General features: G+C 36.7%; 1 protein-coding gene across 2 annotated transcripts in view; it reads left to right on the top strand.

Annotated features, from left to right (window-relative positions):
- SGCZ (sarcoglycan zeta) overlaps positions 1-4,669 on the top strand; it is a 217,146-nt gene extending 212,477 nt beyond the window's left edge. For both annotated transcript variants that reach the window (XM_062574644.1, XM_062574643.1), the window contains one exon: positions 4,475-4,669. In XM_062574644.1, the coding sequence (XP_062430628.1) occupies positions 4,475-4,669 (195 nt within the window). The remainder of the gene's footprint in view (positions 1-4,474) is intronic.
- The last annotated feature ends 18,144 nt before the right edge of the window (positions 4,670-22,813 follow it).

Raw genomic sequence — 22,813 nt, 5'->3', positions numbered from 1 at the left:
CCTTCAGCCCTGACATGATTTCCATAATAGCAAGAATAAATACACTAGAAAGTTTTTGTAGCACCAGTACTGGGGCTGCAAAGTCAGTAGCTCCCACTATACTTATGTTGCATTGGTATTATAAATCAGAAATTGTAATATACACTTGAGTTTATCTAACGTGAATTTACAAAACTATATACTTAAACATTTTAGTATCTCCAAGTAACTCCCATAAACACCACTAGAGTACTGAAAAGTCGAGAATGAAACATAAATTCTTCCATTTTAAGTATGGATAAATGAATATTACAAACTTAGCAAGCACTGTACAGTTCAGTAATGTACAATGTTTATATGACTGACTGGTGAACACCAGCTTTTCAACCTTCTGTTTTTTCTTCCACACTTCCCCCAAGTTCCTGCCATTTCTTACCTACACTAAACCTGAATCTGCCTTAGCAGCCTCACTGGAATTATCTGTCTAATCAAATCCTACAATGAATACAGAAAATTCTTCAGTCTTTATAAATCCTAAACAGAACACTAAAAGGTCTGTTGTTTGACTTTTCCTAGTCTATCTTCTCTGTTGAGCAGACTTAGTAAAGAACCTGATGTAGATGTTGGCATACACATGGCAGACTCATATCTATGTTGAAAATGGCTATAAGAATATTTGATTTTTTTATCTTTTGCCTTAATCTTGCCCACTGAAAGTTCTCTCCTTAAATTTAGTTCTGTATTTTGCAGATAATATAAATATTCTAGTTTGTGTTTTTCTCCTTTCACCATTCAGATATGTTAATGTCACAGTCTGATAAGCAGATGGTTTTCAGATCTCAGTTAACAAACGTCACTGACAACATTGATTTGCTGTACACTTTCACAGGATGATTTTATAAGGCATAATATAGGCCTGTCTAGATTTGCCAGGTTGGTTGGTATTTGACATTTCTTTGTAAATGCATATGCCTACGCTCTTCTATGTGTTCATGTCTCCCAGTAAATATCACCATCAAAGTTAAGTGACAAATGACTTAACTATCTTAGGAGATTTATGAAAATTCATAGAAATAATTGATTGCAAACATTCTAAACAGAGAGGCCAAATACTCAGTTATACATCTTTCAGCATTTCATTTAATGCATCTGGATAACTCATGACAACTGTCAACTCTTTTCTTTGCAAAATAGGGAAATGAGAAACCAGTCGTTACCTTAACTGAATTACACATCACAGCTGTATATTGCATTAACTTACGATACTTTATCAGAAATAATTGACTGAATATTCCATTCTAATTTGCTTAGAAATAGAAATAATTTAGGCTTATTCCATTTCTTCTTTCTTGCTGTTTCTGTGTCTCTCATACAGTACTCATACTTCCCTGCTGAAAATCAAAGCCTATATGTCTAGTATGTGCAAGCATAAATTACTGAACGTTCATATTAAATAGGTAATACATTAAAACAGTGTAAAAAAGTATGATTTTTCCACTCCTACCGCATGACCTGCAGGCTAATTCAGTCTGCTATTTTAATTAATCAGAAATTTGGTCTACTTAAAAGTAGTATAGTACTAATATATTTTTCTCAGCACTAAGATGGACAAGACAGAAAGCAGTAATCTAGGATTTCTAAAATGTGAGTATTAAATAGAGGGTAAATGATCCTGCTAAATGCTTTGCTCTCTGAAAATGACGTGAAATAAAGTTTCTCTGTGTGGCTGCTGCCTTTAAAATGTGGTAGTCTCTCAGCCAGTCTCCTAATATGTTTCAAAGAGTACCGATAAAAGTTTCAGTTTTATCCTTAGCCATTTATCTGCTGAGCCTGCGAGAGTCTGAGGAGGAGCATGACTGGCTCACATGGCCTTGATGCATATGAAGTATTAAATGGCTTACCTCATACCTTTCACGGCACAAAAGATTAGAGAAAGGCCATGTATATGGGCAACTTTCATTAACTACTGTCATCTAGTAATAGTATTCCTTGGGATCGTAATACTCTTCAGTTTTTCATCTTGCTATGTCTTCCCTTCTCTTTATATACCCCATAGCAGCAGGCATAAAGAGATAGGTACAGTTTAAGTTTTGCTGATCCTGGAGGATTTTTCAGCCATAAATTTCAGTTTTCAGTAAAAGAAAGGAGGGAAGAGGATATACCTCTAAACATGAACTATGGTCCTCTGATGCTCCTTAAGTTACATGTTTGGCTCCTGTGCCAAATATTTGGACCCCCTATTTAATAGATAGCAATGTTGCATCTCTGAGGTTTATGTTTTTAATTATAGCTTTGAAAGTATATGAACAGAGTAGGTCTTAATGCTTACAGAAAATCAGTATTAAAAGTCCAAAGTGCTACTTAGATGTATTTTTTAGAACTATTTGGTCAAGGTTATTTGGAGCTGCTCATTAAGAATATATAACATTACAAGCTGCTTTTCAATTTCCTGTGGAGATACTGTTAAAATTGAAAGTATTTTATCACTAGCATGTTCTGACTCCAATACTCGATCTTTCTGCAAGTATAGAACTATGTTGATCACTGTTCTGTATAAAAGATGCACCTATGCTTAGGCATAGCCTACGCTATTGAATGCTACTGGATTTTTATGCAATACTATTATGGCATTATAGTTATTACTCCACCATTGCTACTTTAATAGTGGACTTCTTATTAGAATTTCTTTTATTCTTGATATGAGAAGTGATAAATTACTTTTTTTATTGCTTGTAACCTCACTGACTGACAACTGTGTCCTTTCTTTCCTGCATGTTTCACCAATTCCTAACTTCTAGTTTGCTATCAAATTCATTTTTTTCCTCTGTTTTTTTTTAACTATGTAATATTCTTTTACAGTTGTAATTGTCATAGATTATTAAATTGTTCCCGACACCATCCACATTTAGTCTATCTAAGTTATTTCTACTGGGCTTTTGATTCCTAACTATTTCAGACTTATAAGATAGGACTTTTAAAGCAGCCATGAGTGTGTGTGTGTTTAAATACATTCCTTTGTCACACGAATGACAGAACAAGGATAATCATTTGCTGCTTTTTAGTTTTGTAATCAATTCCTCTATCAGTCAGGACATGCGTTTAACAGATTTTCCTATTTTTGATCTGTTCTCACTATGCACTTATGCAATTTTGAAGTAAAACGAATGTTTCTTTCCCCTCTTTTTATTCTTGCCTTGCCAGTTTAGTATCTTCTTGACCTGCATTTTACAGCTTCCCCCCTAAGAAAGGTGTCTTGTCTTCAGCTGAGTTACACTTACTCTTTCTTACTACCCATCTTCTGTCCATATTGCTTTGTTCTTGGGACAGAAGGGTCTGTACTGCTTTTCTGCCATCTACAGCTGATTTTATCATAAAATAATATTTGTCTCCTGTACAAGGTAGCAGACTACATATCCTACCTTCCCAGGTTCTTCACATGTACTGACAATATTGTAATATGTATGTTGGCTCTGTTGATTTTCCATGCCTAATGAACTTACTAGGTAGCATTTCAGGAACTCGCCTTCTCTTAAGCTTCATACTGTTTCTGCAGGGCTTAAAGCCATTTTGATTTGTTACCTGTCTTCCAGAAATTCCTAGTGTGCATCTGAGGTAATGACTGATCTTACTTTGGCTTTCATTTACCCCTTCCATAAATAAAAAATAAACTCTAAGTAGCTGGAAATTCCTCTATTGTTGCAGTGAAGACTTGGGGGGGGGGTGTCCTTTATTTATTTAATAGCATGATGTTGTTTATTCAGCATCCTGAAAATGTAATGTAAATAAAATATTATAGAACTCTCCATATAGATACATGGGTGTTAGCCTTTCCAGTGTTTACAGTCTCATACTCTCAATTATTATTTTCCAGGAGATTTAAAAAACTATTTTTTAATCATATGCAATGTTCAGAAACAAATGGGAATAGGTTGATGACCTTCTTAATAAGACTTTAACCTAAAAGCTTTTTTCCCTTAATTTAGGTCAAATAAGCTCTTTATTTTGTGTGTATACTCTGTACCCTTATTTAATTATTCTCTGAATGCAGTTATTGTTAAGCCCCTACAATTTAGCACACTTCAGCATATATTTCCTGCTGCTTACAGGAACACACTGGGGAATGTGCTTTAATATCACTTCACACTTATTAAAGTACAGATTCTTCCAGAGTTAAGATATGCAGCTGCCATGAATGAATACATTTTAATCATAAAGCATACAAGTGAAAATTCAGCCTGTTGAAGAATATTGTCAAAATGTTTTGTATAACACTACTTGTATCTGAATGAACATGTGGGGTGAAGGCTTAAGAAGTATTTGTATGTGCTGCATGAATAAGTATTAATGGATATACAACTACAGAGAGCTGAAAACCAAGAAATTTTGGCAGCGAATGCATTAAATTAAACCTCATGACTATGCCACAAAATACGTCATTAAATTATGTTACGATGCTCAAAGACACGTACTTATTCCTTCTATTTTCCCCTTGTAGATATTTTTAAACGCAGATACAATCCGCCTGGGAAATCTACCGACGGGTTCCTTTTCGTCCTCTCCACCTAGCTCTTCTGCTCCTCGCCAGACTATCTATGAGCTCTGCGTCTGTCCTAATGGTAAACTTTACCTGTCTCCAGCAGGAGCAGGCTCCACATGTCAATCCAGTAGCAACATCTGCTTGTGGAGCTAAAATGACTCCAATTTATCCTCACACCAGAATAGCCTTTTGTTACTATCCCTCTGCTTCACAGTTCTGCTCGGTTTCCCTTGTGACAAGTCCGACGCTTCAAATGGCCTGCAGAGCAACTTCTTCCAGTGTAAGCAGGAATACAGCGCTGCCTTCTCTCGTGCTTTGTGGTACCACTCAGCGTAGAGATGGGAGTGAGATATTCAGCATGTATTCTTCATCAGGAAACCTGGATCATAATAACACCTTTTGTCCAAAAGGGAGAATAACACAGGTGCCTTTGCTACATGAAGTGAAGCACATAGTTTTAGATTTTTGCAGGACCTGGATATGAACTGCACATATATATACAGTACAGATACAAATTTGCCCAGATTCCAATGGTGAGATGAATTGGTAACCCCTGTATGTTAAATAACTTTACTGTCTGAAAGCACAATTTTCCATTCATCTTTTTGGATGTAAACTTTTATCCCTGAATTTTAAAATTTTGAAGCACTGTGTGATGCTTGCTTTACTAAACAATTAAATTCAGTAAATGGTTTTTAACACAAAAAGAGACAGAATCCCTCACTCAGTTTGTTTTCTTTAAAAGAAGTGTGTTGTTACTCTTTGTCTACTAAGTCTAGGGTTTTGTACACTAGGTAAATTTTGGAAGTGCTCAGCAATATTAACTTTCAGAGCTAAAAAGACATCTGCTCTTGTCTGTCAGATCTGAATGGCCTTATATAGTAATTTCGTGGCTACTGCATGCGAAGTGATTGCTTTAAATAGACCATACAGTTTCTGGAAAAGAAGAACAGGGTAAACGGGGAAATACTGATGGTATGTTTGTTTGTTGATCAGTCTGTTGTTCTTCACAAGGTATTCGTAATTGGCAAAAGCAAAAGCAAGAACAAAATCTTCAAAGGTGCATCTTGTCTGTTTTCAAGCTGTGTCTACCTGCTGCCATTTGAACACAGTACAAACATCAGTATTAATGTCATATGGGATGCTGCAAAGCAGTGCGCTAACAGCTAGAATGACACACTTACTATTCTTTTTTCCTTACCATCTGCTGCTAAAGTTTTCAAATTAATAGTAATAAATATATCTATAAACCTATATTAAATGAAATTTAATATTGAAAAGGACATTGATGACATTATCGAGTCTGTGTTTAAATTGTGCAGCCCCGTTTGCACTCAGATCTCACTAGTTACTTTCTTTTTTGACAAGTTTGATGTGGGATTTCTTTCTTGTATCAATTTTTATTACTCGTTTGGCTTTGCTGGTAACTGAACTCCTGTAAGAGATGCTTTGGTATGCTGCTACTAAGTTTATCACAACATTGATTAACAAGAATATCTTGAAACTTGCAGAACCCAGGAATGTAAAACAGTATAAAAATGTTTCCTAGTGTGGAAGATGGCTTGATTATGCAAGGTAAGTGAGCTTTTTAATATCATCCTTTAAATCACATCACCTAGCATGTAGCTTTAGAGGCTTCTGAGCGTAGGCTTGCCAATGCAACTCTTAAGTTAGGTGACCAGTGCAAGGTGGGTGTTTCTACACAGTAAGTTTTTAGTTCAGAGAAAAAAAAAGGAGTAGGGTAAATGAGCAAACTAAGATGATGATAATCTTTATATTTTGTTACCAGCTAACAAGGGTGGTTTTATTTTCACTTCAGGGGAAATTCACCCCTCAGCAGAAGACCAGCACAAGACGTAGCTTGACTGGTGCTTGCCTTTCCGTTGGCCCTCCTCAGAGGTGTGAATTTCACCCCCTAGCAGGAATTGTGTACCTGCTGTGTAACTCTGCCAGTGAAGCAGAGATTCTACATGGATTGTTTCATCTGTTCAAAAGAAGGCTATTAATAACTGATCTGTTATTTCTTTGAGAATATTATTCTGTCACTTTGAAAGGAATATATTAGAAAATATTAGAAGAAGATATATTGGAAGCCTTTTTGGTTTTTTAGTAAGAGGAACAGAAAGAGCGATAGAAGTGACAGATAGAATAATAAAACATGAGAAAGTATAGCTATACTATATATCCTAAGAATTTTTTTTCTCCCCAAAGCCACAGGAATGGCTTGCAGACACTTTGCCATGAATTTTCCATTGAGCATGTCTCATTTTTTTTGCTCTTCGCCTTAGATGAGTATGACCCAGATTTTACAAATTTTACACAAACTGGAATGAAGATAGGCAGTTGGAAAAAAAAAAGTCTTTCATTAGTAGGTTCATTTTAACAGCAAGGCTGAATTACTTTATGGCTAAGGTTTGTATGAAGAAAAATCAGGGCACGTGTGAGTGGAACATTGGACTCAACGAATCTAAGGCAATTAGTCCATATAGCTCTGCACTGTCAGGAGTTTCTTGCTTGGAGTCACTGCAGTCTGCTCCCCAGTATTTGTGATACCAATATCAGCATCACAAGAAGTATAGGGTGTTTGGGAGATTCAGCAGCCTACATGATAGATAATCTCAGTGTAAAAAAATCTTGTAATAGCTCAATATTCTAATGAATCTCTTATTGACCTTAAATCCCTTGAAACCTATAACAATGGGGAAATCTCAGTTTTCATTTTAAAGAATATTTCTAGACTACGTGATTTCAGAGAGTATTGGAAAAATGATTTCAGTGCATCAAGGGAACTAAGAAGGCCAGAAAGCCAATGGTAAACTCTTTCTAAGCAGTGTCATTGTTTCTGAGAGGAAGGAAAAACTGACCTGACATTTTTAAATGTTTGGAGCTAGCAACAGTGAAAACCTCCATGGTGTACATCTCTGTAGAAGCAGATGGGAAGAAGATGACAAAACAAAACTGCGTTTAGAAGCTTCTCGTATGTTCACATGGTTCTTGCAAACTGATTCTGAGCTCGTCTAAGCTTCTTTTGAGAACTCTTCTGAGCTTCTCATTAGTGCCTCCTCAAAACACCAGAAGAGTGGCATGGTCCCACACATGGTGTTTCTGGTGGAAGGAAAGTAAAAGATCTCAGCACAAAGACCATCTAAAAACATGGAGCTAGAGTTTTAATTTTTCAGTGCTGTTTTTATAGTGCTGAGGTATAAAATAAAGGTCACTTCTGTGCAGAGCTATAGGGAATGGTCCGATATTTTTTGTCACCTTCCTCACTGATTCCTTGCCCTGTCTCTAGGTTATTTCAGTCTTTGTTGGCCATTTATAACATCGAACATTCAGCTGATGATTAAACCCCAGTTAATGTATCTCTAATTAGAGTGCTTATCTGGTTGAATATTTTGAATCTCTTATTTTAGAAAAGAGATGTCACATCTTATTCTGGCTAAGGCAAGAGTTCCCCAGTTAACAAATCACTCTGTTGTGACAATTGTAGGGAAAGATTGAAGACCTTAAGATATTTTTAAGCTTTAATATTAGTCCGATTTAAAAAGATCAGTGAAAAAAATATTTCTTCGAGGTTCTTTATAATATATGAATACATGTATCAAATAAAGCTTCTTTTTGTACTAGAATATCCATTTGGGAGCCACTAAGATGGTCTTACAGATGTTTAACCTGTTCAGATCTATTCCTATGACAAGAGCAAAATATATGAAAAGACCTTATTAGCTACATGTATTTAATATATATGATAGACTTACCTTCTGTAAAAATCTGTGTCACTATATAATAGGATACTGTCTCTTTCTTGTTTAAAAAATAAAAAATAAATCATCAACCAACCTCTCTGAGCACTGTTACTTGTATGGATTTGTATTGCAGTTCATTTGTTGGTTAAGTGATAAGACCAAAGACTGACTCTTCCGCTATATCTAACACTATGACACTGCTGCTTCTGCTGATTCTGTGGGAATGGAGAGACGAGAAGTTGTAATTACAACATGAAATTGTAACCTAGTTTAGATTTGCGCAGCATTTTGAGCTGTAGGTTGCTCCCCTTTTTTCCCAGGGTTTAAATTTTTTGTCAGCGTAGTGCAGTTACGTTGTTGTTCACACACAACAGGATCTTCTGGTGTTCAGAGGAAGGGGGAAGAATGTGTATTGCAAAATGTGCCGAGACGCTGCTTGCCTCAGCTGAAGTTACCTTGTTTTGCTCTCATAGTGGCTTGACTGTGTAACACAATCCACGTGAAACCACTTCAGATAGAGGGCTATTAAGTCTGGGTTGAAAATACAGCCATAAATGACTGAAAGAGTTTGCTGAAGAATGTTAGAGATACTCAGTTGCTAACCCCATGTGATTTTTTTTAAGGTTCTAAATCATTTTCTAAATAAAAAAGCCAAACTTGGATTATTGAATTGTTATCCACTGATTCACTGTATGCATATGTAAATTGGATCAGAGTCAGAGTGTCATCTGGTTTAAATTGGTACTCAGTAAAGGTCTGCTAAAAACATTTTTGTTTTATTTTATAACTTTCATGTTAATGCTTTTCTTGTGTATATAAATATATAAAAGGATGGAAACTATTTTCTTACATATACTATGCAATATCTTTGTAAAACTGCAATATTACCAAAATTACAAAAGCTGTGCTTTTGTACTCTCTTGCTTTATGTAAAACAAATCTTTTTTCTATTTAACAGATTGTCTGTCTTGTAATTGTAGATAGCATATTATTCAAAAGCAGTATACTGTAACTTTAAGATTTTTTATTTTATTTTCCTTGGACTTTTCATGTTATGAAAATAATAGCAAGGTTTTGGAAGTTGGAAATCGTTTTTTCTGGGAAAGATAGAACTTTTACAGCATGTAATTAACACAGTCAGTTTGAAATCTCTCCTGCACTTCTGTCATTTGGTCCTAGTATTTTCATCTGGTGCTACTGTATAACCATAAATAAGTGTGACAGATAAAATCAGAAACTTATCAGAATTCATTTCAAGAATAATCAAATGGGAAACTTTCTAAAGGTAGGTAGGTGATATAGAACAACTGATGAGGAATATTTAATTTTTCTGCATGTTTTTCGAGAGAGTTTTTTTTTTTTTTTTTGTTAGTATGCATTTCCTTACTTTGTCTAAATTAGCCATATGGTGATATCTGTTACTTGTTTTTGAATTTTTTATTCTCACATGGACTATAATAAGGATTTCTTTCCCTTTTTTTTTTTTTTTTGAAAACAACACACACTGCATTTAGATGTAGTACATATATATATAAAAAGGAAATCCAATTTTAAAACAGTGTAGGCTTTATTTCTCAAACAGCCTTATCAAAGATAAAAGTAGGGAACTCCATCTCATCTGCTGTAAAGGTCCATTATACTACTCAAGTCCCTTTTTGCTTTGCCATAGCAAGCATACACTGTATACTTATGTTTCAACTGCATCGCTTTACCAAGCCGCCTGAGTTACACAGTCTTGTCAAGGTCTTCTGGTGATGTCCCACCTGTGAACAAATTCCGACGACGCTGAAATTGGGCACCCTCGGTCCTGCCTTGCCTGGAGCCCTGTGCAGGCTGCAGCGCCTGCCAGCCGGCACGCTGAGCAGTTAGGGGACTCGCTTGCCTTGAGCTCCTTGGGGCCCTGCCACGTTTCTAGCAATATCCACGCTAGCCTGACAGTAGCCACTTGTATAAAGCCTACAAAAATTGCAATTTCCGTACAACAGCAACTGCTGTATAGACCTGTCAGTGGTGTAGGTCCTCCAAAGTCCCAAGTGTCTAATACAGAAAGCTGATGCAGCAAGAAAAATGAGTCTTAGCTATTTTATTCATGTTTGGACTAGTCCAGTCCAGTTATGCATACATAATACTAAAAGATAAATGGAAGGTTTAGTGAAAAAAAAGTAAATATTCTGTTGATTCAACATGGTCTCTATACAGAGACTAGAATATGTAAATCCAAGCAGTGTGCCTAAAATAAGGTTTCTGCTGAAAATTTGAGTTTACCTTCAGATTATGTTTTTTAATTTGAAAGCATTATTTGACCATTATACAATACCTTTCTTACAGAGCACATGTGTTGCAATAGCCAAGGAAAAATCATGTATTCTAAGTCTGGTCGAGTTGGAGTCAATATTACATATACCACAAATAAGCCTAACCTACTTATCTGAGGAATAAGAAAGTTTCCTTTAGTTCTGGGAAAACTTAAACCATTAAAGACAGTGGATCCTTTTAAAGAGTGTGCAGCTCCTCCCAAACTGTTGGGTGTTTAAGCACTGAGATCCATTTATATTAAAAAACTTGGCCTTCAGCTTAGCCAAGTTCATTCAATGCACAACTTGAACCGAGAAGAAAAGGTGCCTTGTCATCACACGTATACCTCCTTGTTCGTGAGCTCTGGGTGGGAGAAGTTCAGCCCTCGGCTCGCTCCCAGGAAGCAGATGTGGCATTAAAAGCACCTTGGACAAAGAAGAAAGCAGTGTTTTATTTAACAAGTGCTGGACGGGTAGGACAATGACATGTAGGTAGAAAATTCAAATTAGCCACATTTCAACAGTACGCAGTAGAAATACATCTGAAAGCTAGATTTTTTTGAAAGAAAGAACAGTCACTTGATGTCTCCCTAGGCCGAATAGTGACTCAGAGAAATGGGCAGAAACTTGGAGGAACACATCAGTTTTATACCTTCCTTTCCATAGAACTTTATTTTTGTGAGTCTTCTTAAAAACACCTTGGAAAGAAAAAAAAAGCAGTAACCTAGGTATAAATTTTATTCTTGTCAAATAGAAGGTCACAGTGAGCTCTACATGGACATATGCTCTCTGTGCATACGTGTATCTGGGTTTATGACAGAAAGAGCTGAGAATAGTGCAGGACACTAGGGCAGATTCAGATGTTTTTAAAGACCATGGGAAACTCAGATTCCATGTCTTTGGGTTAGGCTCTCAATCTTTATTAAAAACTTGTGCAAAAATTATTTCATATTACTTGATAGTTTACATCATATTTATGAAGTGCATCATTATCATCAGTATAATTCTCCCTCTGAAAATTGTCCTTGCTGCTAGCTCTAGGTAGCACTTTTGACTTCCACACATGGAGAGCTCTAAACTACTTCTGCTGGCTTCACTGGTTTGTCAAAACAGAATCAAAAAGTAGTTTTTGCAAGATGAGATATAAAAGAAAATAGCAAAAAATATAATGCCACCGATTTTGCATATTTTGGCCCAGTTCTCCAGCCTCAGGCTTTTAGGGAATTATGGTTTAAAATTACACATTTGTGTTGAAGATTGAGTCCTCCTCATGGCAGAAGAGTTGCAATGTTTCTGGAAACAATATATTTGATATTCCTGACTTCTGATGTCTCTAGTTAGGTCTAAAGAGATCCAGTAGACTGCGTTCATTCCCTTCCCTCCTGCACATTAATTAAGTTAGGCAAATAATTCCTTATCATTGCAGTTTGGGCTTAGTTTCTGTGGCATGGTCTAGCTATCTTTAGACTTTCCAAAATCATTTTTTTAAGTGTAAAGGGGAGAGAAAAATCTGATAGCAGCTACTAGACCTGACATCTATTCATTGTTGAAAGGAGCAGATTATTGCTAGAGATAACTGTTACTGCCACTGTGAACTGAACGGCAGAGAGAGAAAAGGCATGTACAACCAAAACATCGATCAGAGAAAAGCATGGAAAGAAAATAAAGGCATGTGAAAAAGAAGCAGACGGTGATACTAGAAAAGGTTTACAGTTTAAAGGGGAAAGAAAAAAAAAAAACACTTAAAATTTCTCTTTACCTCTCTAGCCTAGTCAAATCTATCATGGCCAAAGCACAGAAAGTAGAGACAAAGCTTCGGGAAACCAGTGCTTCAGAAATCTCTTCCAAGACCAGAAAAGTGCTGTTCACAAGACGAGCTGGTACAGGCAATACCGCGAAGCCCGGCAGCGTTGCTGCCCTGGCCGCGGTGAGAGGTCCCGCTGTGGCCACGCAGAGGGCAGAGACGGCTGAACGAGTAAAGGCAGAACCTGGCCGTTATTTGTAATATACTTGGGCCGATGTTTATAATATACTTCAGACAGAGAGAGGAGCTACTGAGGCAGACAGTAGTGTACAGCAGTGTAAATGAAAGCTAGCTTGAGCAACAGTTAGGGAATGGAGAATAGTTAAGTATACCTCTCTAGATCAAAAATTAACTTTTTTGGAAATAAGGGTCTGGACTGTATCATATTGTCTTAATTTCTCTCAATCAGACTATTTTAACAGCACCTGGGAGCAGGCATTGGCTTCTGTGATTCATTTCACTGCACAAACAACTTATATACATATTTGCATAAGTACACACATATACATACGTGTGTTTATGTGTATATAAAGTAAGCCTATAGAAATAGCAAAGAACAGTCCGTAGGACATTGCATTTCAGAAAACGGCAGCTTTCATCTGGTGGATCTATCAGCTCAAGGTCTGGATTGGTGAAAAGTTTTGTTTGCTTTTTCCTTTTAAACACAGAATACAGTTATGTCTACCAACATTTCACAGTTTTAAAGCCCAGTTTTAAAGTCCTCTTTTTATATCATGTTGTATGGAAATAGTTGTATCTCTAGTTATGAATTAATCATATACAGCGCAAATTTTACATAAGGGCATTTATTCTCTATGATGACTATCGCCACCTCCTTTTCATGTTTCCTAGCATAAAAACTGCTAGATTACAGTAGACCTCCTAAAATTCTGATATATAAACTATTGGTACTTCTAGTTTTCTTTGCGAAAGTCTAGGTCACTGTACCAATCCTCTCCACAGCGCTGTGATAATAAACATCTCTTCTTATGCATGTTAGCATATATTTATGAGCAAGTCACCTCATGATGAACCAGATTACTGGAGCTGCTTCCTAAAATGATTTGGTTATTTACCTCCAGTTTCCAAAATCTTGCATGGCTTTAATGTAATGTTGTTTTGGGTTCTAGTTTTGTTTAACTATAGTACATTATGTACTTTTTAGGAGATTTAAATTATATATCTAAGTCACAAAACTTTATTAATGGCCATATGTTTCTGAAAACTGAAAGGGAAAAATACATTTAAATCATATTGTCTCGCACTTTACAGAATAGCATCATTTCAGTTGATTCAGGCAATCTTTCCTATCTATTTTTAGGAAACCTAACAAGCAAGCATTTAATCAAATTTGACCCTGTACAGTTTGCCTAACTGAAATATCACTTCAGTTAGATTATTGTGATGATAAAGTATTTACATTCCAAATCAAAATTTCTAAATGGTGTATTATTCCCTTTTAGAAGTATATAAATGTATTATCATGTTGTGAAGTATGACAATTAAGTTATATCAATTTTTAAATAAATGTAAATAAAAATCTTTAGTATAAAATTCTGTGAAATGTGCACCTTCAATTTATTTAATTAATAATATCATTTATCTAGAAGTTAATGTAAATCTGTGTACATGCTTTTCATGTTTGATGTTGTTTGCTGTTGTCTTCTATATCCTTGAAGAAGTTTGTATGAGTGGGATATGGTTTTTCATGTTTGGGGTGTTTTTTGTGTGCAGGGTTCATATATTTTTGCTTTATTATTTAATGCAGTATCCGCTTATCCTTTGGATATATTTATCCTGAATGCTATTTTGTCCCTACACTTCACATTTAGGTTAAGCTCCTTCAAAGCTCTAAATATGTATTTAACTATAAGCATGTGAGCCATTCCAGTAAACTTAATGGGACTTCTGAGGTTTGAAGTTAGGATGTTGATAAAACATTTTGCTGGATCAGTCTTCATAAATTAAGTAATGCAATTTCCTGCAGGGGTAAAAAATACCATAAAATAATGAAGGTGATAGACTTCTGAATATTCCACGGTGCTTCACTTTTGCTTAGTTTACTTCAGGAAATCCATTCTGGATAGGTTAATATTTCCCTTTGTAGATCTGTGTGATATCTGTGCACCATTGTCTGTCTGCATCATACTCATTTTTATTTTTGATTTGAATTGTGTCAGCATCTATTATGTTCAAAGTTCAAAGCAAGCCGTAAAAAATCCCTGCTGACTCTGTATGAACACACTCTGTAGTGTCATCAGTTGGCAAAGGGAATCTGTGGCATATGGCTATGTTTAAGTGCTTCACATATACAGATCTTGAAAAGATCTATATACCTATATACTTGAGACAAGGGTACAACTTCGTATCAGCTTGATTCCACAGTTTACCTGCTACACTGCAGTTTGCTCGTCCTCGTGGTCTTGTACTAAGCCTGTCCTCCCAGCTACCGGGGATGGTGTACCTGATGGTGCCACATCACCAGGCAGTGAGCACCCCTTCACTCCACATGCTAGGCTGAAGGAAATCCATTTCAGTTCTCAAAAGCTGGAGGTAATGCAGATGGCCACTGCCTGTTGCCAGCTGTTCCACAACACTTGCATCTTGGAGAGGGATTTAAAAAACAAACAAGAAATTGGTTTGTAAATTGTAGCAAGATACTGAGCTGCATCACCGCCCTATCTATCGTCATGGGACACAGAAGAGCTCAGACAAATGGAGAATGGAATTTTCTTCACACCTGCAATAATAAGTAATCACGGTATGGTGGGAGGGAAAAGAGGAAGTAAATACCAGGTTTCACAGTCTTATCATCATGAAAATGTCAGCTGTATAATATAACATTTTGTATCAAGACAAAGATCTGGCTATTAGCTCTGCAAGAACCAACTACTCTATCTGTCAGCTGTACTCTAGGGATAATATCTTTCTGAAAATACTTTGTGTGCATGTTTCCAGTCGTGGTAATTAGCCTGCTCATACCTTCTCTTTTTCTACTCTTTAGTCTTATGACTACTTAGGACTCTTTCTGTAAGAGTCTGTAGTAAATACTAATATACTAACACTGTAGAAGTTTTTCAAGTTAATGACATTATCTTCTCAAGTTCAGCAGAAATAGCAAATGAAAGTAATGCTTCATTTTACAAGCCAAGACTAAAGATCTTTTCATAGTTCCAAGTCAAATTATGCTAATCCCCCTCTGAATCAAATACATCATCACCTTGGGTATCACTTTGAGTACGGAATTTTTTACAATCCCACTGAACTTCTGTGAACACTGGAGAAAACACACAATCAATCCACCTAGACCAAGTAATAGCCTACTAGGTCAGGTCAGTATCTGATAGTGGCAGCAGTTGATGGTATTTAGGGACAGCATACGAGCCTGCCCAAATTATGTAGTCCCTTCCCCAGATAGTCTCCCGTCATCCACAATTTTTGTATTCCCCACCTTTTAGTGTCTATGTTATGTTGTCTATTTATGTTGTCTATAAGTCTCTCTTTTTGCAGCTGCCTTTTGTGGCAGCAGGTTCCATAGGTTCATCACCTGCTGCTTACAGAATGCCTTTCTTTCATCTGTTTTAAAGCGATCTTCAGATAATTTCACTGAGTGCCCTTGGATATGAATAATAGGTGAAGAGGTCTGCAGCCACTAACAAGGTTAAATGTATGCCCTCCAGCCTTCTCCAAAGGGTCTTCAAACTGAGAAATCCCAATCATCTTCTCTCTTTCTTCGTAACATGCTCCAGAACTCTCAGATAAACCCCATCCAGTCCTGATCACTTACTAATATCTTATTTATTTGGGCTAATATTTATTGTACATTTACTTCCCAGTGATCTAATCCCTCTGACTTGTCTGCTACAGAGAATGGGCTGAGTGTGGCGGTCTCCCCAGTACCATCAGTAGTAAAGATCTTTTTCACCCTTGCTTCGCTAGTGGGAATTGCACGTGCTAGTCATCTGGCCTGGTTGGCAGTCTGATTTGCCTACTCTGTTTACTGTGCCTTTGATGTTTATTCCCTCCTGGCCTTTCAGGGACACACCGAACATTAACCGCGTCCTCTCAGGGGTCACATCAGTCTGAATCAGGTGCTCCTTCACGCCTGTTGGCTTTCACCCAACTCCTAGCATAAATACTCCTGTACAACCTTTTTAATTTTCAGTGCCAGCAGACTGGCTCCATTTTGATTAAAGTGCAGTCTTAATAGGACCACTGAGGGTTTTCTAAGTCTATTACTCTCAAAGCATTGGTGCAGAGGGTACGTGTGTTCCTCAAGCGTTGTTCATCTCTCCTGACAAGCAGGGTCATGCACACTCCAAGGTCCCAGAGCCTCTTCAGGTGCACGTAACCACCCTTCTCCAAGCATAGGAATCAAATCTAACTAGAAAGCAAAAAATATGTAGTTTTAGAGCATTTGTTTGGGAGCTGTTGCCCTCTTTTGTCAAAACTGCTAAAAACACCACTGAAGCAGTCTTTTTGTGCTCTTTAGCAAAATCCATCTTTAAATAACTTCTGATCACAGTTCCTGCTTTTCTACTAATTACTTTTCTAATTTTAGTTTGTTTATCCTCATGTTCTTAAAATGTTTATTGCAATAAAAATCATAAACTCAGAATCTGTTATATAGAACAGATATATATAACCTTACATATAAGTTATGTTGCTGTCTAATCTCTGATCATTCTTCAAACTAAGACTGAGAAAATAGATTTTTTTGCTGGGGGAAGGGGAATTTTAAAAATATAATACATTTAGAGAATATTAGGGTCATTGAAGGAACATTAGAAAAAAAATGTATTCTGAGCAGCTTGCTGAACTTTTTTATTTCCAAAGACCTGACTGTAAGAACCCATATCCTGACTGATCCAGTGCAATTTCTGGCCCTATCAATCTTTTGTACAATTGCTCTCCCTAAGTTACCTAGTATCTCCAGTACAGGACAGTACAAATTTCAACCCCTGACTTGTGCAGCTCATTTTCCTCTTGCCCAACCAATCCTATAAAGGTCAATATGGTTAAACTGTTTAAAGACCTCAGGATATTCTGCTGGGTGCTCACTTAGCAATTAGTGGTAGAGTGGCTACAGCTGGTTGTTTCTTCCTCCTGGTAGACTTCTGGTTTCCTGACTGCATTCTGGATCAAGTCCCTGGTGCTAGCTTTTCTGATGTAATTGCTGAAGCTGACTTTGGAGACTACTGTGTGTGTTGTTGGTGCCGTGGCTGAGTCTGGAGTGGGGCAGTGTGGTGAGTACCAGCAGAGGGAAGAGGGTTGCTGCCTGTTAGTTGCTCCAGAGAGCTGTCTAAGTCCTGGAGGTGGCTTTCCTGGGATTCAGGGAGATTAGCTGTGAGAAAACTTTTGCCTGCTTTCCATCAAAAAAGTGTAGTAAAAAAAAAAAATCCCCTGAATTTCAATTTAAAGCTTATTCATTGCAGAATAAACTGAATTGAAGAATCTGAAGCCATTTTCAAATGTATTTTTTCATTATTGGGGCCTCAACTTAAAAGCTTTGTGCCCTCTCTTAACACTTGACTAAGGAGCTAGTCTCATGAATAGGTACCTAATCTCTTAACTGCTGGTGAGCAGCAAACTCCAATAAGCTTTATGAGATTACTCACAAGGTTAACAGCTAGGTGACTGTTATAAACATCGGTAGCTGATTTTGTACTGCCTGCGTGAGGAGCTTCATCCTGATTTGGAGAGCTGAAACAATGTGCAGTTTTTAAGACCCCTAAGTATGTTTTGACCTAATGCTTTCAGTTTTCATTGCAACACTTAAGGTCTACAGGCTTCAAAGCTGTTCTGAATAATATCTTTTAAACACTCAAAAAAGAAGAATAAAAAAGTGAATTTAACAAACCTTCAGAAAACTGAATCACCACAAGCTTTAGAAGGATGAACCTTGTTTTTTCTAGTGGTGTCAACATGATACCTGCCAATGTGCTTTAAAAATGAAAAAAATAAAAAACTAATGATAGTAATTTTTCAATTAACAGCTCTTACAAAGTAATATATTAAATACGTATAGTATTTTTGGAACTTTGTTTTTAATATCCTATGTCTCTAGATCTTATAGAAAGCTATTATTTCTATTTCATGTTTGGCTTGGATAGTGATTAGAAGTTGAAAAAATGATCATAAACTCTTGTTACAATTTTGAAAAGCTTTTACTTCTCATAAGTGTATATGTTTTTGCATGTCTATTTTATAATTGTATACAAGAACCTTTGGTACTGTTTGTTTTCAGTCAATGTTGAACAAACCTCAAGAGTTTAAGAGACAGAGTATAATATGCAAGACCCTAGCATTCAGATATGCTTTCATAATCTATCCTGACATGTTTGAGCATGTTGTTTTTCTATATTGAAGAAGACTTTATTAGAGAAGACTTTTTAATAACTTTTTGTTATTGGTGTATTTAAAGGACATCTGCAGTAGTCCATTTTCCTTTTATGTATAAAATAACTTTATAAACCACTGGATTATTTACTTGTTGCAAGGAAAAATTGGTTGCTCAGAGAAAATGCAAGGGGTGGTAATCTAATCAAAATGATCAGAATACTGCCAGATCCAGTGAAATGAAAGAAAATCTGGATCCAGTCAGATGAAGCAAAATCCAATAACATACTAACTGAGTGCACGAATGTTTATGCCAGAGGCAAAGATTTATACTCAAATTCTGCCTACCCTTGCACATACTTTTTTTCTATAATTCTCCTGTTCATATAGTTGATATTTATTCTTCACAAAATTTACATGCCCTTATTTGCAGTATTATTGATTCCTACTTCAGTGATTAGGTATGAAAGTTTACACTGTAGCGCATACTCCATTGCATGTAAATACATTTGGTACTTTGCATTTACAAACTTGGGAAGGGGCTCATAACTGCATTTAGTCTATTTGTGAACTGTTTAAAGAGGTTCTCTTCAAATACAATTCAGAAATATGTGTAATATTGCAATTTATGCCCACCATTATCTATAGAATCTAATGTCTTTAGATGTTTCAAATTGTATTTTCAATAATTATGATGAGTAGATATTGAAAATATAGGAATTACAGTTTAACAGGTGTCAGCTAATACCATGCCTGAGTGCTGTAAATAGCCCAAGGAGCATATTTGTGTCTAATTGTCTGCACTCCAGAGCATGACAGCTGCCACTTGTAGCAGATGCATCATCTGACTGACGAAATTCTCCGTAATGTCGACAGGCTCTTCTGGTGCAGCTGATTGTATATGATCACATTTGGCATAGCTACATACCCTTAATAGGCACTTTTATCTTTGTTCACTGAGCGCTGGAATACTTTAGTCAGCTGTTTATTATGCCAACTATAATGGACTCTCAACCAAGAATTTCGATAAAGATGGCTGTTTGCTGGACTACATAAAATGAACTGTTGACCTTAATGATCTAGTGTCCACGTACATGTACGCTACAGAGGATGGAAACAGTAGTTTTGGCAGGAAGTCTTTACACAGAGAATGAAGCCTTTCCTAACCTTGAGAAGTGATCTCTCTAGGGCTGGGCTAGCATGTAACGAGGTGGTCATTCCAGGAAACTGCACTGCTCTTGTCTGTGTAGTCATATGTATCAAGGTCTTAGTCCTGCAGTGTGTTTTGTGCTGGATCTGTGCTGATATCCACGGAGAGCTCTTTGCAGCATGACCATGTTCCACAGGGTGCTCATTTCCCAGGCCTTTCCTCAGAAAGGTTTGAGTGTGCTTGGAGAGACAAGAAAGCAAAAAAAGGAAAATTTTATCAAAAAGTGAAGAAACATATTGTTGGCATTAAGTCTAACAATTTTTATTTCTTAAAAGAGTATCCTGTGTCTGTAGAAACAAATACTCTATGGAGGTGACTGAAGTATTGATTGATTTAGTGATTAAAGAGTATCAGAATCCAGAAGCTTTCTTGAGGATCAACCTGAATGAAGCTCGGGAACAGGGTGAGAAATATTTGCCAGCATTTGGAAGACTGTAAAAACAAATATTTCTGCTGAGTTCCTATCTTTCTGACATATGGTTAGGTTCATGTTCTTGACTTGACTATCATTTTTTACAGGAGCAATTAGAAGACATTTAACAATTCACCTAATGTTAGTCTGACTCCTTCCTCTTTCTTTTCCCTTTTCTCTCTCTTTTTCTTTTTCCAATCCAAAAGTTTCATTTTTATTATTGTGTAGCTGCATGATATATTTACATTTAGCAGTTCCATTACAAACTAGCTTTTCTTGATTTCTTCTATTTTCATGACAGAACTGTATCTTAAAAAAAAAAAACAGTCTAAAACTGAGTATATAATATCCTCTTTATAATATTCTTACAAACCCAACCAGGGAGTAAATCCATTAATGGAAGCTGTTATAAAACAGAATCCAAGCAATGGATCAGGTTGTTAGATGAACCACTCTTCTCTTCTCTTAATGCAGGAGTAGAGAGGCAAGTGAGGCTGCAAAGTCTGCTGCTGTAAAGGAAAATATTATGTTTCCTAAATAAGTAAATGATAGGAAAGGAAGGTAGGAAAGACAGGCTTTCACGTGATCAAATACCTCTGTTACACTTAGCATCCAGGAAGAAGCTTTCAGAGATTATTATTGTTCACTAGGACTAAGCTGTGTGGGTTTATTTAGCTCTATTGACTTAATGAGTGGAACAAAGAAGAAAAATAGAGTAGAGCCAGGACACTTCTTTTATCTCTCAAAATAGTGGAAAGGAAGTTTTGGAAGGAAGAAGATGAAATCACTTTGAGCTGACAAGGTCAAAACACTCTGAATTAAGAAATAATTGAATGATCATATTTGATACCAGAGCAATCTGGGGAAAATCGGTATCATTCTGTGTCTTGGAACTGATGTGAGATAAGAGAGTAAGGTAATTGTTTGCAGCTGCCTCTGGTAGGTGCTCAGGATAGAGCTCATGCCATGCAGGGTTTGGTTTCTTGATTCCCAGAGACAGATTAAGGCATTCCCTTAAAATAAACAGAAGATGGGGTACAAAGAGAACTTTTAATGTGAGCTATTAAAGAGGTAAAAACAGGTAACAAAGCAGTGGGTCTTCAGAAATAAACTATTGAAAACTGATAAAGGTCTTCCAGCAGGCGAGGGAGTGATTAATCACAGGATGATGGCCTGCACTGTGAGAATCCTCAGATGATTTCAGTTAATAAAGTTGCAGCCTTATTAAGTCACAAGTCTTTACATCTTGTTTATCCTAAAGGGCAGGGAGTCCTCTGCAGAACAGATGTAATACCAAGGCATCAAGACTATGTGGGCATCTGGAGCATACAATAGTATGCTGGACTGTGGTGATTTATTAGAATTAGTTAGGGAAGACTACTCTTTTATGAGCAAATTTGATTGATCAAAGCAATAGCTGATTAAAAGGTCACCTACTGCATCCGAGTTTGGTGGTGTAACCTCAGTAACTGTGCAATATTGTGGACTTCAGTATTTCAGCCATGTGGAGGTATGAGAAACCTCTTCAAAATGTTGCAAGATACATTTCTGTACAAGGAATGGCGAAGCCTTCCAAGGCTAAGAGGAAGGCCTGCTGGCAGAGCCCATGTTCTGTATGGGCCTTGGCTTAAACTCTAGGTAGGAGGCATGTTTAGGTGCAGAAGATAAGTTTCTACTCCTGGAATGACCCTGGCTAAAGTACAAGTAATTTCAGGGAATCTCATATCTTAGGTGGACCAATGCAGAACACATTTCTCTGTCAGGCTGAGTTAATTTAACTTTTAATTTAAAGTATTTCCCATGTTAAAATAATTATCAAATATACTGGATTCATTAATGAAAGAGGAAAAGAGGTGCTAAGTACATAGCTCACATTACAATGCATAAATATGACAGCAACACAAGGAGTATGCATATATACACAATTAAATGAATTTGTGGGATATCAGATTCCAAGTAGTGAAAGAGGCGAGTTGTCAATTTCTTGTATTAAATCCATTCTTGCCATTATTCTTTAACTTCATGAAATTCTGCAGATTGCTCTCTATTCTAAATTAAAGCTTCCTAAGTACTTAGAAAATTCCTCACTCGGGACTGCATTGTTCTCAGCCACTCTGTTTTGCTCTGTTTGTTTTATCCAACAATGACAAGCATGCAAAATAGTAAGAGAGTGAAAGTCTCAAAACTTCGGATTTTCTCTTAGCAGAAGTGAATAAAGAAAGAGTTATCAGCTGCTCACAGAGTTGGTTGCAGTTTGACATTCTTAGCTGTAATGGGAATTCAAGCCACATCAATCAAATCAAGTTGCCCCTTACTCAGGGGATTAGGCAAAAGCGTCTGACACCTGACATGAGTGAGTATCTTCAGTTCCCTTATCTAGGAACTGTATACTCACAGAAACTCTAACTATTAACTTCTAATAGCCTCAATGGCCTTTTGTGGTAGAAGGAAACAATAGAAATGCTATTGCATTAAGCTTTTGCTGGTACAAA

Source organism: Rhea pennata, chromosome 4 (assembly GCF_028389875.1).
Source record: "Rhea pennata isolate bPtePen1 chromosome 4, bPtePen1.pri, whole genome shotgun sequence".
Classification (NCBI taxonomy): domain Eukaryota; kingdom Metazoa; phylum Chordata; class Aves; order Rheiformes; family Rheidae; genus Rhea; species Rhea pennata.
Note: the sequence above shows the minus strand (reverse complement) of the source record. Positions and strands in the feature narration are given on the sequence as shown.